At 42.5% G+C, this 17,761-nt stretch overlaps 1 protein-coding gene across 2 annotated transcripts in view; it reads right to left on the bottom strand.

Moving 5' to 3' along the window:
- Nucleotides 1-15,146, bottom strand: part of ANKH (ANKH inorganic pyrophosphate transport regulator) — a 108,960-nt gene extending 93,814 nt beyond the window's left edge. The window contains exon 1 of one of the 2 annotated variants that reach the window (XM_042462787.1): nt 14,305-15,146. In XM_042462787.1, coding sequence (XP_042318721.1) covers nt 14,305-14,400 — 96 coding nt within the window. In that variant the 5' untranslated portion in view covers nt 14,401-15,146. The remainder of the gene's footprint in view (nt 1-14,304) is intronic. The other variant, XM_042462786.1, reaches the window with a different exon arrangement.
- Between the last annotated feature and the right edge of the window lie 2,615 nt (nt 15,147-17,761).

Genomic DNA, 17,761 nt, shown 5'->3' with positions numbered 1-17,761 from the left:
GAATTGTACATCTGAAACTTTGATTTCAAGCAACCAACAACCGAGAAAACCAGGATGGTGTAGTGGTTTGAGTGTTGGACTACAACTCTGGAGACCAGGGTTTGATTCTTGCTCAGCCATGAAACCCACTGGGCAAATCACATGCTCTCAGCCTCAGGGGAAGGCAATGGCAAACCTTCTCCAAACAGATCTTGCCAAGAAAACTCCATGATAGTTTCGCCTTAGGGATGCCATAATTCAGAACCGATTTGAAGACAGACACACACAGAGCAACCCTAAACTAACAGGATATGTAGATGCAGATTGAGCCAATGATGTCACTGACCAAAAATCTACAAGTGGATACCTGTTCTTTTATATAAATGGAATATCATATCAGATTACATAGAAGACAGTTGCAACCTCCTCTACAAAAGCTGAATATACCGCAGCCACAGAAGCATGCAAGCAACTAAAGTGGCTACAAACGTTACTGTTAAGACTTTGGAACTGAGAAGCCAACCCCAATAGAGATATATGACAACAACGAAGGATATAGAAATATCTCTCAAACAGAGAAGATCAACCCGGTTGAAACAAGGTATCCTTTCATAAAGGATGCACGTGAACAAGGGATTATAAAGTTGAATGTTATCTGAGAAGACATGATTGCAGATATCCTTATTAAGCCATTGACTTTTCCAAGCACCATTGAGAAGAGGTGAAGCAATGCTTAACAATGAAGAGTCAAGAATTCCTCAGAGCAGGCAAAAGTAATAGGGCAGTCTTAGTGGCCTTTAGTGTCCTCCCTCCTTGTCTACCTATCATGACCATTGTGTGATGTAAAGTAATAGTTAGGAGTGTCTCTCCTTCTTTTGTTTCCATGCCAGTCCTCTCTCTGCTCTTCCCTAGAATGAAGCTAGTTTAGATTAGTACCTTGAGTAACTTTCCTATCTTGGGATGGAGCCTTTAGTTTGCTTCTCCAGGCCATTGGTGTCTTTACTCATTAATCAGGATCTCTAACAAGTGTGTGCACTCACTATGAGATAATAGGTAAAATTTAAGTACTGCCATATTTATTTTTCTTCCCTATAATCAACATGATGAAAGCTAAATCAATACAGTGTTTGGGAGAAGGTTCTTCCAGATAATTTAAGCAACTGGAAACGTTCCATCTTTCAGCTTTATAACAGCACTTCTCCCATTTTACTTTCATTTCTGCTAAATGTTTATTTTAGTTTTTTTTTTTAATTGGCAAGCATTCAGTCAGCTATAAATAACAAAGGAGATATCCCGATACCCTTGGTTTAGGAGCTGAATGAAAGACTAAAGATCAAAGACTCTACACTGTTGAAACAACCTGTTATGCTACAGATAATTTTAAGAGATAAAATTCATCTAGAAAGGAGGAGGAGCACATTGGGGCTTCAGCAACACAGCAGGAGACTCAGCCAACTGTGAGTACAAAGCCAGCAGCTGCTTTTTTCCCTCATGGCTTTCCCTAGCCATATGATTCTGGCAGCAGCTAAAATTATAGAGGAAGTAAACAAGCAAGGTGAATGAGATTATGCCAGAGATATCTTATATGTATAGGTTACATATTTAAATAATCCATGGCTGGAGCTACCTGTTTCCAAATCAATTTCAGCTGTTTAAAACATAGCATTATGAGGGATGATTTACAGCACAGAACTGATAGATGAGAACTGTCTGGCTAGTATTGGTCACAGGAAACATCCGTCTGGTTACTTGTTAGGAGAAAGTGGGTTTGTGGAGCTGCTGTAGAAAAGTGATAGGGAAGAGAGATAGTTAGCTACCCCCCTTCCCTCTCCTTGTGCTGCCAAATCCACATTATGAAGCCAGACAGGGCTTGCTGGTGCTGCTTTGCAGACAAACAGAAACCAGGATTTAAGAAGATTTCTGCATATCTTGCATAATACTCCATAAAAACAATGTATGCCATACCAGTCCCTACCTTCCAATGTTTCACAGATGAAAACTGGGGCATGTGTGCCCAAGCTACATCAGTGTTTGGTTAAGGAAGAACACAAATGTTAGAAGAGGCTGCAATTATTTTCTTTTGCCTGACACTAAAGGTATGGGCAAGAATCTAGTCCTCCTCTCCCCACCCCTTACTGAGTCAACTGAGTGAAAACTACTTTTCCAATTTGAACTCAGCTTGCACCAACTGAAGAAAGACAAGGACAAAGAGGGAAAGTGGAAGGAGGAGAGAGAGAGGGACCCGGACACTTTAAAAGCAGCTGAAAAAGTGGAAATGCAGAGGAATAATTGGAGCTAATTCTGCCAAATCAGTTGGAAGATAATGCCAGTCCAGAAGAAAATTTTCAAAAAAGCACTGTCAGGAAATATTTTTATTAGGAATCAGAGATGCACAAAATAGTCGAGCAAGCTGTCATTATCATTCAGCAAGAAAAAAGGGGATAAAGGTCCAAAACACACTGCAGAAATAATCCAGTTTGAGACCGCTTTAACTGCTCTGGCTCAATGCTCTGGGAACTATGGTTTTGTGAGACATTTAGCTTTCTCTGTCAGAGAGCTATGGGACCACAATAAACTACAACTCCCAGAATTCCATAGCACTCAGCTAGGGCAGTTAAAGTGGTCTCAAGCTGGATTGTTTCTGCAGTGTGTTTTGGATCCTAGAAAATATGAAAGCCTTTCCACAGTTTTTGCCTATTTTGTTGGTCCTTATCAAATTGCTGTTTCTAATATGTACCTTGACTTATCAGTTACATCTTGCTACAATCACATTTCGCTGGACTGTTCACCTGCTCCGTAGTTTTAGCTAAAAATGGGATGGGGAAATGGGGACCACAGATGGGAATGGCCACTGGGCCCCATACAGTTGTCCACTCCTGAGCTAAAACAAACAATGTCTGTAGTACAATTTCTCAAACTTTCACGTGCCACAAGACTATTTTTGCTAACACAGCTACCCTTCTGGAAATAATTTTAACTACTGCCAAAGAAAACCTTTGGAAAAAGTGTGCAGTTCTAACCTATGGGATACCACCACCACCCACCCACCCAAAAACTGGGAGTAATAAAACTGAGTGGTAATAGCTTCAGAACAAACAAAAGGAAGTACAGTTGCCCCTCCATTTGTGCAGACTCGGTTTGCGTAACCCTTGCTTACTTGTGAGGAGCAAAGGGATTAAAATGGTGCATGCCCCCAAAACCGCTCATGGGTGCATGCCCCCATTCCAGCCTATGGGGCTTGAATATGTGCGAAAAACCATTTTCGTGGAGAGGGGGGATCACAGCACATATTATTGAAGTATTCACTGCCTTCGCTTGCACTGAGCACCAGCAAAAGAGCAATGGACAAATTCATGGAGATCACGCCTACTGAAGATTATTGATCATAAAGGCTACAGTGGTTCAGAGCCAAGCTTGAAAGGCCATTTTTGTTCAGCGCCTCGAAAAGTTAATTTTGAGAGGAAGAACTGCCTCCAAAACTCCAGACAGCTGGAGGATGCTATCGGGGGGATTCTGGGAGTTATGGTCAAAAGAATAACCTTCCCAAGCTCTGATTCAGAAAGGGCATGTCACTGAGTATCAGCTGCTGGGCAATGGCCTTCACATCCCACATTTAGGCTTCCTAGCAGCATCTGGTTGGTTGCCATGGGGACCAGAAGGCTGAAACAGGCCTTTTGTCTGATTCAGCAAGGGTTCTTCTTATGCAAATAAATTTAGACTTAGTCAGCATGCCTCTGCATTCCCTCCAACTACACTGTTTCAGGGCAGAGCGAAGGAGGCTGGGCTGAAATGTTTTCAACAAACCAAGGCCACTGCCTTGCATGCTCCTGCAATTTACCTGTGCTTTACTATCTGAAACCAAACCATATGTATCACGTCTCTGAACTAATCTGATCAAAGTGCTTCCTCCTCAAGGGGAAATGAAGTCTTTTTCAAAGATGGAAAGCACTGGACGCAAGCTCGCAAGCTGAAGGGAATAGTGAAATCTCAAACTTCTGTGGAGTTACATTAACAAAGACCCTGGAGACCAGGGTTTGAATCTGCTCTCAGTCACAGCAACATACTGGGGGACCCAGGGCCAAGTCATACACATTCAGCCTCAGAGGAAGGCAATGGCAAACCCCCGGCCTCTGAAGAAATCTTGCCAAGAAAACCATATCATGAGTTGCCTTCGGGTTGCCATAAAATCTGAAATTACCTGAAGACACTCAACAACATGGGGACATGGCTGCTATACAAGTGCCAAAATATAAACTGTCCCAAGACCTTTATGATCGGGACTAGGTCTCCTTTACTAGCAGTAGTAATCAGTGTTATATAATCAGTGTTCAATGCCATACAGTAGGGATAGACACAACATTTGAAATACAGTATTTGGAAAATGGAGAAGTGAAAATGTCAGAAAACCCTGACTAGGAGAATTTTGTACTGATTCAAATATCTGAAGTTGGAGACTTATTCTGTGCAAATTTCATAAGTGGGAGTGAACTTTGCTTTCTATATGATGTTTCCAGCATAGAAAATGTTTTTAATGCAAAAAAGCCTGATATTTGTGCAAAGTAGCTCCTCAACTACAGCATTTTCTCCATGAAAAATAGTATTTCTGCACAAAAAATACTCTGCAAGCCACTTTATGAGCAAGAGGGTTAGACAATGATTAGATTATTAATATCCTGCAGAAATACCCCACAAGAAAATACAGCTCGTCCATCATATCATACTGTATATATTTGACTATAAATCAACCTCATGTATAAGTCAAGGGCAGGTTATAGACTTTGATATGACCCATGGGTAAATCGAGGGTAAAACTTAGCAGCATGTAACAAAGGATGTAAAGGCTGAAGTAAAGGAAAGCACTGCTAAAGATCTTTAAACATTTTGAAAGGCGTAACTGTTTGTGCTCACTCTAAAGGCTGGATGGATTAGATAGTAGAGTGGGTTGATGCTTCTTTTAGATGCTCTGAGAAGAGATTAAGCTCTCACCTTTCACCAGGGCATGGTTCCTTTTTTGATAAGAATTAAAGTACAGTACTTACAATGACCCATGGATAAGTTGATAACCCAGGTTTTTGGGGTCAGTTTTTTCACTAAAAGTTCTAGACTTATACATGAGTATATACAGTAACTATATCATTCAGTGGCATAAATCTGCTAGGCACTGAAAATGACTGAAAACTTAACACAGTTCCTCTGTATCTAAGGCAGAATACTGTACTACCAACAGTTGGCCAAACAATTGTTTTATTTATAGCATCTCCTCTTCATCTCCTGTGTAGGCATCTTGGAGGCAGAACTAGATGCCAAGAGAGAGGGAGGTCTCCAGCATTCTGTGAGAATGCTGACTAAGTGAGAGTACTTGTAGAGGAAAAAGGGCAAAACACAGCTCTGAAGCTTAACTAAGGATGGGAAAAATCAAACTGATTCATCACAAATTTATCCAATTTGGGGTCTGGGACAACAAAATGCACACATATCTTTCAGAAGGAAAATGCAAACATTAACTTTCCCTTCTTCTCCCCTGCTCTGAGTAATACACAATAAGCATGCATTGCTAAAGTTGAAACATTCACACAAACTTTAATCCATGGAGGAAATGCATTAAAATATACATTAGATAAGAATCCACATTATGACTGTATACAAAAATACAGACAAATTTAACATTGGTTGTGTGTATTTCAAAACCTCATAGGAGAGTTAAATACAATGGGAATGCTGGCAGGATCTTGAGAAATATAATTTAAAAAAGTAAAATAAAGTGGACAGATTTTCACATCCACAGACTTCACCTCCTATTACGTTTCTACTGTAAATACCTGCTATGTAGTTTTGAGTGTCCTCCCATTCCTACTCTGACCAAACTCCAAAACCTCAAGTGAGCTGTTTGTTGTGTGCCTTCAAGTCATTTCTGCCTTACGACAACTCTAAGGCAAACCTATATCAGGGTTTAGTTGGAAACACTTGTTCAGAGGATTTGACATTGCCTTCCTCTAAGACTAAGAGAATGTGACTTGCCCAAAGTCACTCAATGAGTTTCCATGGCTGAACAAGGATTTGAACCCTGTGTTCCCATTGTCCTCACCCAACATTCAAACCATAACATTTCAACATTCAAACCACCATGTAGGCTCCTGCTGGGGAAAAGAGGAGATATTTGCAAAGAGGAATCAAGTATGCAGGTATGTATGAAACAGTATCTAACCTGACAACCTTCTGCAAATCCTTGCCTCCAGTATTTCAATTATCTGAACAGCTGTGGGGTTGGCTTTCCAACAAAAAGCAATGCAGAACTCAACCTCTGGCTCACTATCTCTCAGAACTTAAAAACATCACACACACCCCCGGGGGGTGGCACAGAAACATGATGAAATTGACCCCGCACTCCTTTGGAGGTAAAAAAAAATATTTTTTCCAAACAACTTTGGACTCTAGGAGGCCACAAAAATAGCCCTGGGGGCCACAGATTGCCCACAAGCCGCACTGTCCCCAACCTTAACCTTTGTCAACCTAATGCTTCTGCGTTGCTTTTAAAGTGGAGTGAACATTCCTCTTATGTTGCTTTGGCCAGTATTTGGTATTCAAAAGAAAATGGCACTGGACCGAGGAAGCTCCACTCACCCAATATGACCAACAGCTGTTAACAAATTCTCCACAAATTTGTTGCATCCTTTTAAAAAAGCTATGTAAACCAGCTGTGTGTCCATGCATGGTCAATAACATAGGTCCTGTTCCCATAACTGTGATATAGCACCAACGTATCCGTATCACAAGTTGGCCCAGGGAAGTTATGCTGGGCAGGAGTCCAAAATGACACAGTGATGACTAAAAACAGAAACAAATAGATTCAAAAGTTTAAAGGGAAAAGGTCTGCATTGCAGACTTATGTGAGTGCAAGCAAATGTCTACAGCAGTACAGTAGTGAGAAAAGGGACGAAGAAAGCTAACCTAGAAAAACATGAGAAAAAAAAGTCAGCCCTGTAATAACTGGGCCAGTTCCTAAAGCTCACAGTGGCTCAGCTTAGTTAACACAGCCCACAGTGATCTCCTTTCTATCCATGGCCTAATTTCTGTTGTGTTTTCTTTCTGATCCCCACAACACGTTATCAGAATACAGAGCAACAAAATGTAACATCATAGTTGAGCAAATACAACCAAGCCAAAGGAAATATAATCGAGTGACCTAGTTGCACATTAACAAAAAGTCCTATTTCACTATGTCAAAGGATAAAATGACAAGAAACACATAATTCCTTAGAGGATTGCAATGGAAAACTGCACAGTTCATTACCTTATTATTCCAAGTGACAAAGAAAAATCTTTCCTGAGCTCTAAGGGTACCACATGAGAGGCTCTCCAAATGACCTTAAATCATAATCAAACCAATATCTTTCCTGCTGGCAGCTATTTCGGCTTACTAAAGTATTAGAATAGTCCTTCCCTGTAGGCACAGTGAATTAAAATTAGATATATATTTCAAACTCCAAAAAATGTATTTTTGCGGAATAAGAATGGCCCACCCCTCAGAGGGGAAAACTACCTGTTGGAACCCAGAGAGTGCATCGTCCATTTTGGCACCCTCTGAAGCTCTGCCAAGTGGCACCATGAGATCACAGCCACCATTTTTGGAGAGCAAAAGTAACATGCAACCATATCAATCTCCTGAAGGGTTGTTTTGGGAGATTCATGCTCGTGAAGTGTGGGAGACATCCTAAACACCAAGAAAACCACTTTCCAAGACATTTTAAATTTATTGTAACTGTGTCACTATCACAAAATACTAGACAAAACTATTAATGGCTAGTAAATCATGATGTCTCTATGTGGTGTGTGTGTGTGTGTGTGTTCTGTATGCCTTCAAGTCATTTCTGACATGGCCACCCTATCATGGGATTTTCTTGGCAAGATTTGTTCAGAAGAGGTTTGCCATTGCCTTCCCCTGAGGCTGAGAGCAAGTGACTCACCCAAGGTCCCTCACCAGATTTCATGACCAAATGGGAGTCAAACTGTGGTCTCCAGAGTCATAGTCCAACACTGAAACCTCTACACCCACATTGGCTCACAATGGCTATATATCACCCGCTAAAGGAGCAGAAGGATTCTCAGTACTAGTTGCTATCAGCAGTAGAAAGGCTAACACGCTTACATCCTGGTTATGGGTTTTCTCAGAGATATGGGATTGGCCACTCTGAAAACAGAGTGCTAGACTAGATTGGCCCTTGAACTAATCCACCAGGAGTTTGACTGCATTATTAAGTTAACATTGACTATCCAGAGATACAAAATCTCCTCTGTGACTCCTCATAGGGAGGCAGGGCTTTTGGCTGGCACACACCTTACATTATTTCTCACATGACATACCACAAGCACTCTCACAACAGATCAGAATTTGGAGTTTCTGGATAAAAGAATCTGCATAGAACACATAGGAATTGTAGGTCGCTGCTAAATTATGCCTCTGCCAAGTCACTCCTAATAGCATGATGTAAAATGCCAAGGTAATACTCCATTATCACCATGATGTATTAAGCTTCTAATTGCAGTCTTGTGTCGTGTACTATACAGATGAATATGTGTATTACTCCTGAACCCTATAAATCTACCAGGAGAAGGGACACTCAAAGATTTCCTCCTATAATGGGGGGAGGGGGAAAATCAACAACATGAACATCTGTAAAATCTTTCTTAGTCAAAGCTCCTCAATGAAATTATAGTGATGATACCTTTTATGCTGAAAAATAAAAGCAATAACAAAAGCTCAGTTATTTAGCTTTTAACTCTTGCAAGGAACTTGCACAAATATTTACAAGAAGGCTATAGAACATCTCACGGTCCAATTTTCCTAAGCCAGTGCAGCTGGGAACCTTTCTCATTTTTGGCCTGGAGTGGGCAAAGGACAGGCCTGCAGATGTTGCTGGATTGCAGCTTTCACTAGTTCTAGCCAGCATAGTTAATGGTGAAGAATGCTGGGAGTTGGAGTTCAACATCATATACAGAAGAATAATGTCTAGATCAAGCGAAGTAACAGCAACACTCTTATTTTTCTTTGGTCAGGCCTCACCTAAAATACTGTGTCCAGTTCTGGGCACCACAATTAAAAAAGGATGAGAAGCTGGTGCATGTCCAGAGGGTGACCAAAATGGTGAAGGGTCTGGAAACCATGCCCTCTATGAGGAGATACTTAGGGAGCTGGGTATGTTTATCCTGAAGAAGAGAAGTTTATTAAGAGGTAATATAATAATTAATTTGAAGGGGTGTCATGTTGGGAATAGAGCAACCTTGTTTTCTGCTGCTCCAGAAACTAGGACACAGAGCAATGGATGCAAATTACAGAAAAAGAGATTCCATCTCAATTTTAGGAAGACATTCTATACAGTAAGAGCTGTTTGACAATGGAATTCACTCCCTTGGGAGTTTGGTGGACTCTCCTTCTTTAGAGGTTTTCAAACATAGGCTGGATAGTCATCTGTCAGGTATGGTTTGATTCTGTGTTCCTGCATGGCAGGGGGTTGGACTAGATGGCCCTTCTGGTATCTTCCAACTTTGTGATTCTATATGAAGAGCCACACTTTGCCCACCTTGTCCTAGGCCAATACAGTAAGAGGACACATCACTAGTAAGCTCTATCAAATAGAGAGTTTTCTATCCCATTAATTCCATTCCACCTTACACAGTTTATTTGAGAACCAGGCTGCAGTCATATGTCCACATTTCTGAAAGTGAGTCATATCTGTATTCAACATAGTAAGACTTACCTCTGAGTAAAAATATGAAAGAATTTGCTGATGTACATCAAGATGAACAGACACACATATACATACTTGTACAAACTGACAAGTACAAACTGACAAGCACATACTCAAAAGCACCAATCCCCTGTATACTTTCTTGACAAGTTCTATCAAACTCAAAATTTACTCTTGAGTAAACTTGCGTAAGATTGGTCCATATCCCTACCCTGAGATGTAAATCTTCATGGTACTAATGGTACAGGAATTGAATTAGTAAGAATACACACATATCCAGAAGTCATGATACACTGATCAGAAAACCAGAGCTACTGGCTAGGAGATTGTGAGAACTGTAGTCCATAAAGTTACTTTTCCAAGCTCTGCAGAATGCCCATATCATAACATGTGAAATGAACTGCAGCCCTGAGGAAACTGAAAGAAGCAAATGGGAAACTCAAAGAACCTCACAGTACCACTGCTGCTTAAAAACATATTATATGGCTGTTTCAATCACATAAACCCACACAATGCTATTTGGAATAGGTCTATTAGCAATTGTCATTAGTACAACAAACAGGCCAGTATGCCACAACCTCTAAATTTGACACATTTTCATTTGGTTTGGTTTGACAGCTAATTGAATCCCCATCTTTCTTCTTGAAACTGCTTCATTTGTCATAGCTCTTTCCAATTATCCTGATTCTAGGCTACTCCAATCTCCCCCCCCCACTTATTTATCTATGCCTACTTCTTCACTTTCACTTAAATTAGTAAGAATAACTAAAAAAAACCCTGATAAGCAAGGTTGTTTTCCCTACCCAAAAGTTTTAGTGGCTTCCCTCTGCAGTATTTCTGAGAACTCACATTTCTCAACATTCAGTTGTGAGCCAAATACAAACATTTCACTGTTGGATTCATTCCAAAAGGCCTTTTGGAGACCCATTCCAAGCTGGCACAACCAAAATGGAAGAGAGCCATTGCAGGATGAGATGAAAAAGAGCATTTCATCACAGCAATGCAGCCATAACACCACAATGAAGCCAGTCCTATGTATTAGGTGAGCCAATATTCAAAGGCTAATGCCAACTGAATAACCTCTCCTCCAACTTCCATACATGCAATCCACTGTGAGCACATATACACAGTTAATTGTTTGTGTTTTGATCAGTCTCTTGCTTAACCCACTGTCCATGGAGAGGTGACAACTGTACTCTGGGAGCCAACAAGTTAAAACAACAACAACACTGAAATCACTGGGTCATCACAGTGGTCTTCTAGTAAGTCCAAAGCAACACACATTTGAAGTACAAAAGATGTATAAACCATTATCTTCCTAAAGTAGAGCTGAGGAACCTGAGGCCCTCCAAACATTGGCAAACTTTGATACGCATCTCCCTTTCTTGCTCTTGTGTGCCTTTAAGTCATTTCCAACATGCCAACCCCAGGTCACCATATCATAGGATATTCTAGACAAGATTTGTTCAGAGAAGGTTTGACGCTATCTGAGTACAAGTGACTTGCTCAAGGTTATCCAGTGGTTTTCTATGGCCAAGCAGAGATTTGATCCATGGTCTCCAGAATTCAAGATTCAAGAAGTCCAATCTCAAACCAGTCCAATCTCAAACACTGGCTACCTGGTTAATGGTGAAGATGATGGGAATAATAGTTCAACAGGTGGTGGGTCCAAAGAGTCTCCATTCATGACTTAAAGAGACAGAGTGGAAAGTTGTTAATTCTGTAACCACTTTTCCATGTATTACCTCTCAAGTATATTTACCTTTATTATATTCCAGACATAAAAATCAATCCTGTCAACAGAAAAAAAAAGGGGGGGTTGTGTGCGCTATATATAAGGCTTAAGCTGGAAGTCTTAAATTCAAGACCCTCCAAGTAAAACCCTTTTATTAAAATCCATTTTGAACATATTGCTTTGGCCCTAGCCCATGATCTCCAGCAACCATGTGATGCTACTCAATGTGTACTTATTCTAATGTCAAATCCATTTCCTCCTCTGAAAATAGGCAAGATTCTCAGTTCTCTAACTATCACTTCATAACCATGATCTTTAGAACCACTTTACCTATAAAAGATGCATCGAAAGTGCTAATCTATGTGAAAAGATTGCAGCTGCAACTCTACACCCATTTAGTTAAAAGTAAGCTCTGGTGAAGTCAGTGGGGCTTACTCCTCAGTAGATATACAACAGATTGTACTACTGCTGAGGTAACAAATGTTAGGAGGACAGTAGCTGTTACTCTGAAAGAGTAATATTGGTAGTATACGGCTGAATTCTTATGTGAGCGGTACAGAGTTTCCTAACTCAGGGGGGAGCACATGCAGGACATGACAGGAAATTAAGTATTACCACACAGACATGTCTTGTGGGGATTGTTCTAATTCTTTATCCATTCATTTGGAGGAACCAAACAGCTCTTGAGTATGACTGACCTGCAAACTGCATAAACTACCTTTGTTATTTAGTGCTTACTAATTACCACCACAGAAACTACTACAGCCCATAATAATTATACCTAACACACACAAAAACACAAGTATTTTGTCTATTTATTGATGTTGCCCTGTCTAATTCAGCTAAGCCCCTGCAGCTCACCAGCAGCATCGTTTCAAACATTTAATAAGTTAAATATCAAGGGGCCGATACACACAATATTCTTGCAAGCACAATGCTTATTTAAAAGTGCCTTCGTGTGTTTTAAGTGTCACTTACTCCCAAGTACTGTATGTGGGCACAGGATAAACTGCAAGAAGCCTTTATTATGAGCTTAACATTTTAACAACAATCTTAATATTTCTCAGTGCTTGACCATCTACTCTGTTTCTGATGGATAATTCCTGAGGAGGCTCAAGAAGTCTTGGTGCTCCAATTTTTCCAGTCATTTTGGTGGGAGACCTCAGCCTCCTTGGTCTAGTTTGGAGGAGCTCAAGCCCATCCTGCTCTCTGCAGTTGCACAGTCCAGGAAGATACCCAACCATTAAACCTGCTAAATATCTCTGCTGCCCCAACTAAAAAGTAAGTGTTAAGGCTACTGTTTAAAATATCAAGAGTTACAGCTGTATTCTGCAACTCTGCACTGAAGAAGCCAGTGCCCTCAGAAATTACAACAAGGAAAGCCTTGCTCAGAAGGGCAGGAGCGGCAAGCATTTATCAGCAGAAGCCCTTTGGCTTCAGCTCTTCGCTCACACCCTTCCCTAATGCCATTACACAGCATTTTCAGCCATCCAAGGACAACATAACTGACACCTAAGAACTGCAGGGACTGACAGCTTCACTGGCTCCTTGGGGGGTTATAGCAGCAGCTGCTTTTTTCGTGACACCACACTGAAAGAGGACATTAGTAAGGAGGGGGAAAAGAGGTATGGATACAGAAAGTTTAGACCCTTCAGTCCCACCACAATATGGGAAGAGAGGACAGGGCTATCAACCTCTGAGTCTGCAATACTTAGGTGAGAGCATTGAATGCGCAGTGCTTGCATCCAGGTAAACGCAAACAAGGTCCAGCTATCTATTAACACAGTCACCCCTGTTGTTTCAGGTGTGCAACACCCGTAATTGTCACCTCCACAATGAGCATCCCTTAGGCCTAATTGCAGTTGTAACAATAATAATGGTGCACTCGGTCTCCACCTGGAAACACCAACACAGCCCAGGTATTCTGCTAAGTTTAGATGCCAGCCACGATTACTGAGTGGAAATCCCAATTACATAATCTTCCTGCACAATGTAAGCAGCTCTTCCCCCCCTCTAGCACTTAACTGCATTTTCAACAACCTTCCAGCAAACAGCTTTTGGGAATTAAAAGCACATATAGTCAAATGTGGAGGGCAGGGAAAAGCCATAGAAAGAACCACAGACATAACACATACAGACACATGAAGAAGACCTAGTGAAACGAAATGGCTGCTTGCATCTAGAATTATGTGCTCTAAGTAAGACTCTGAGCAGGTCCACCGCACCTCCATCTAACAGTTTTATTCCTCTTTGGCTGCTTTTTCCCCCCTTCATTTTTTATTTCATCCTCCCAATCTGTGTCCCTCAATGGCAACCACCTAATGACCTCCCCATTGAACCTGGTGGGCCCATATCCATACCTTCTACTCCCTGCATGGTTGGGGAAAAGGGAGACCTTTTTTTTGCATGTTTGGAAAAGGCAAGCCTTATTACATGTCTGGAAAAGGCAAAGCTTTTCACATATATGGAAAAGGCAAACCTTTTGACATGTTTGGGAAAAGGAGACCTTGTCACATGTTTGGAGAGAGACCTTTTCACATATGTGGAATAGGCAAACCCTTTTTGCACATTTGACATCCAAACCTCTTTGTTGCCATCCATCAAAAATAAATCCTGGGCTTCTTTAAGGAGGAAAAGGACAAAAGACCCCAAAAAGTAGGACCTCCTGCCTTTCTGTCATCATACCAAAGAGGAGATGATGGGAATGCTCTTTGCATCATCCCTCAGCAGAGATGGGTTCCTTCTTTTTGAGGGGTACCTAAGGATAAGAGTTAGATATTAAGGAGGAGGAAAGAGGAGGCTGGTGGTGGCCTCTCTCCTCCTCCTCCTCCTTCTTCTTCTTACCTGTTCCCCGAAGTCGATGGCGATGTTGGTGATGCCCAAAGGGACCAAGAACCGGATCAAGGGCCAGTAGTTAGTGAGCGCTGGAAATTTCACCATAGTCCCAGCTGCTGACCCCCAAACGCATCTGCTGCAGACGAGGAAGAGGGGGAAAAGGAGAAGTAGAGGAGGAGGTGGCTTGCAAAAGGTGGGGAGTCCAAGAGAAGCAGTAACAACAGCAGCAGCAGCAGCAGCAGGATCCCCCTCTTTATATCCCTGGTCCCTCTGCCTCCTTGGCTGGGAGAGAGGAGGCGTTATGAGGAGGGAATAAAGAGGAGGAGGAAGGAGGAGAAGCAGAAGCAGCAGCAGCAGCAGCTCCTGTGTTGGGCAGCAGCGTCGCCCTTGTCTCTGCCTTCAGCGAGGCATCCAAGAGCCCGAGTCCAGCCTTGCTGCTGCTGCCCCACTCCTCCTCCTGCTTCCCCCCCGCGATGGTGGGGCTTTCAGGGGGGCAGGGAAAGGAGGAGGAGGAGGAGGAGGGACGCCGCCAGCCATGGCTGAAAAGGAGGAGGAGGGCATGGCTATATTTGCTTCCCCAGTGTGAAAGAGCAAAGCAAACCGCACCACACGCCTCCTCAGGGATGGTGATGATAGCAACAACAACAACAACAACAGCCCATGAGAGGCAGCCTTTATCCCTGCCCTCAGTGTGTGGGGGCTGAGGAAGGGAGGAAATGGCCCCCTCTGCAGCCTGGCAGCAGAGATTGGGGTGGCCCTTCTCTGTGGCCAGGCTCCCCTGGCGCCATTTTCCTCCTCCTCCTCCTGCGCTTTGAGGAGGGAAAGGAAGGAAGACAGAGGGATGATGAAGAGAGAGAGGCTGCCTCTCTCTCTCTGCCACTCTCTCTTTCTCTTGCTCAGTGGCTGATGATGCTCCTCCTAACGCCGGTGCCTGGCTACAGCAGGCAGCCTCTCTCTTGGAGGGATGCCCCCAAGAGGAGGAGGAATAGGAGTAGGCCTGAGGCGGCACACACAAACACACACTGTCTGCAGGGGTATTATAACCCGGTTTGAGGCCGCTTTTTTGACCCTCCATGGCTCCATGCTGTGGAAAACAGGGAACTGGAGGGTTGTAAAAGGTTGGGCCTTCTCTGTCACAGAGCTCTCTGGGGCTACAGCAAACTACAGTTCCCAGGATTCCTGGTTAACAAACTACAGTTCCCAGGATTCCTGGGTAATAAAGTATAGTTCCCAGGATTCCCAGTTAATAAACAACAAAGTACAATTCCCGTGTTCCCGGTTAACAAACTACAGTTCTCAGGATTCATGGTTAATAAACAACAACACTACAGTTCCCAGGACTCGTGGTGAGCAAACTACAGTTCCCAGGAGTCCCGGTTAATAAACTACAGCTCCCAGGATTCCCAGTTAATAATAAACTACAGTTCCCAGGGTTCCTGGTTAACATAATAGTTCCCAGGATTCCCAGTTAATGAACAATAAACTACAGTTGCCAGGATTCCTGGTTAAAGTGGTTTCAAACCAGGTTATTTCTGCAGCGTGGGATGCGGCCTAAGGATGTAGGCTCCATTTCTCTCTTTCACTTAGGCTGCGTTCACACTGTAGAAATAACCCGGTTTGGCACCACTTTAGCAGCCATGGCTCAATGCTGTGGAATTCTGGGAAGCATAGTTTGTTGTGGCACCAGAGCAGAGAAGGCTAACTATCTCACAAAACTACAGTTTCCAGGATTCCATAGCACTGAGCCATGGCAGTTAAAAGTGGCATCAAAGCAGGTTATTTCTGTAGTGTGGGATGCGGCCTAAGGAAGTAGGCTCAAGTCTAGGAAAGCTCATGTTACCAACTTCTCTCTTTCACTTAGGCTGCATCCTCACTGCAGAAATAACACGGTTTGGCAGCACTTTAGCGGCCATGGCTCAATGCTGTGGAATACAGGGAACTGTAGTTTGTTGTGGCACCATAGTTCCACTCCCAGAATTCCATAGCATTGAGCCATGGCAATTAAAGCGGTCTCAAACCGGATTATTTCTACAGTGTGGATGCAGCCTAAGGAAGTAGACTCAAGTCTAGAAAAGCTCATGCTGTCAACTTCTCTTTTTCACTTAGGCTGCAGCCCCAATGCAGAAATTACTACTACTACACTGCCTTTCTCCCCAAAAAGGGACCCAAGATGGCTCACAAGATGAAACATTAAAACATCACAATAAAAAATTAAAAACATATAGTTAAAATAATATAAAATTAATACAAAAACATGCAAAAGTTAAAAAGTTAACAAAAGATATATACAGTACGCCATATAGAAATAAACCAGTTTGACACAGCTGTAACTGCCATGGCTCCATCCTATGGAGTCCTGGGATTTATAGTGTGTTGTGGCATCAGAGCTCTCTAACAGAGAAGGCTAAATGTCTCACCAAACTACAATTCCCAGAATTCCATAGTATTAAGCCATGGCAGTTAAAGCAGTGTCAAATGATTATTTCTGCAGTGCGGACGCAGCCTTAGTCTGAAAGGTGCCTGGTGTTGCAAAATCCTTTTGCATACTGATTTTTCAGACTAACATGGCTATGCCTTTCAATACTAGGCCTTCTTCGTGTTGTGTGTCTTCAAGTTGTTTCCGTATTAGGGAGGTTTCTAAGGCTGAGAGTGTGTGACTCACCCAAGCTTCCTCCCTCTCTATGGATCTGCATGGAATTGAACCCAAGGCTGTATCTGCATTGAAGAAACAATCCAGTTTGTCCCTGCTTTAAGTGTCTGCACTGTGATCTGAAAGCCTTTCTGCTCCTTTCCATCCCTCATCATAATCAGATTGAAGGGAAACACCGTGAAAGTTTGAATTATCAATGGCAAAAACTCTCTTAGAATTGAGACTGGAGATATTTTTGGAAGGGAAAGAAATTGCCTAACTGGAAAGTTTCTCAATTTGTAGGCCAATTGGGGGGGGGGGGGGAGAGCTCATTCCCACTGTTGTATAACTGCATCCACACTGCAGGAACAATCCAGGCTGACACCGCTTTAAGTGCCATGACTCAGTGCTATGGATTTCTGGGATCTGTAGTTTGGTGATAGATTTTGCTTTCTCTGTCAGTTCTAGGGCCCCAACAAACTACAAATACTGTACCAGTATTCCATAGCATTGAGCCATGTAAGTTAAAGCAGTGTCAAACTGCATTATTTCTGCAGTGCAGATGCAACCCTAGACCCCAGAGTTGTGTAGTCCCAATGCTCACTATACCTGAGCCAAGCCAAAAGCAGCCAGGAGAAAAGGGAACAACCAGAGGCAGCCCTACTGCTGGTCCACAGAACCAAAAAGGCACCTTTCAAGGCACACATTTCAACAATTCTCACTTTAGGAACTTTCTTTTGGGCCAGCCCTGCTGTTGGATACTATGGGTCAGCAGACTAGTAGTGTCTTGGGGAGACAGCACATTATTCTTCCATTAATCAAGCCAAGAATGGACCA

This window comes from Sceloporus undulatus, chromosome 4, assembly GCF_019175285.1.
Source record: "Sceloporus undulatus isolate JIND9_A2432 ecotype Alabama chromosome 4, SceUnd_v1.1, whole genome shotgun sequence".
NCBI lineage: Eukaryota > Metazoa > Chordata > Lepidosauria > Squamata > Phrynosomatidae > Sceloporus > Sceloporus undulatus.
The sequence above is the reverse complement of the archived record's forward strand: the minus strand, read 5'-3'. Positions and strand labels throughout refer to the sequence as shown.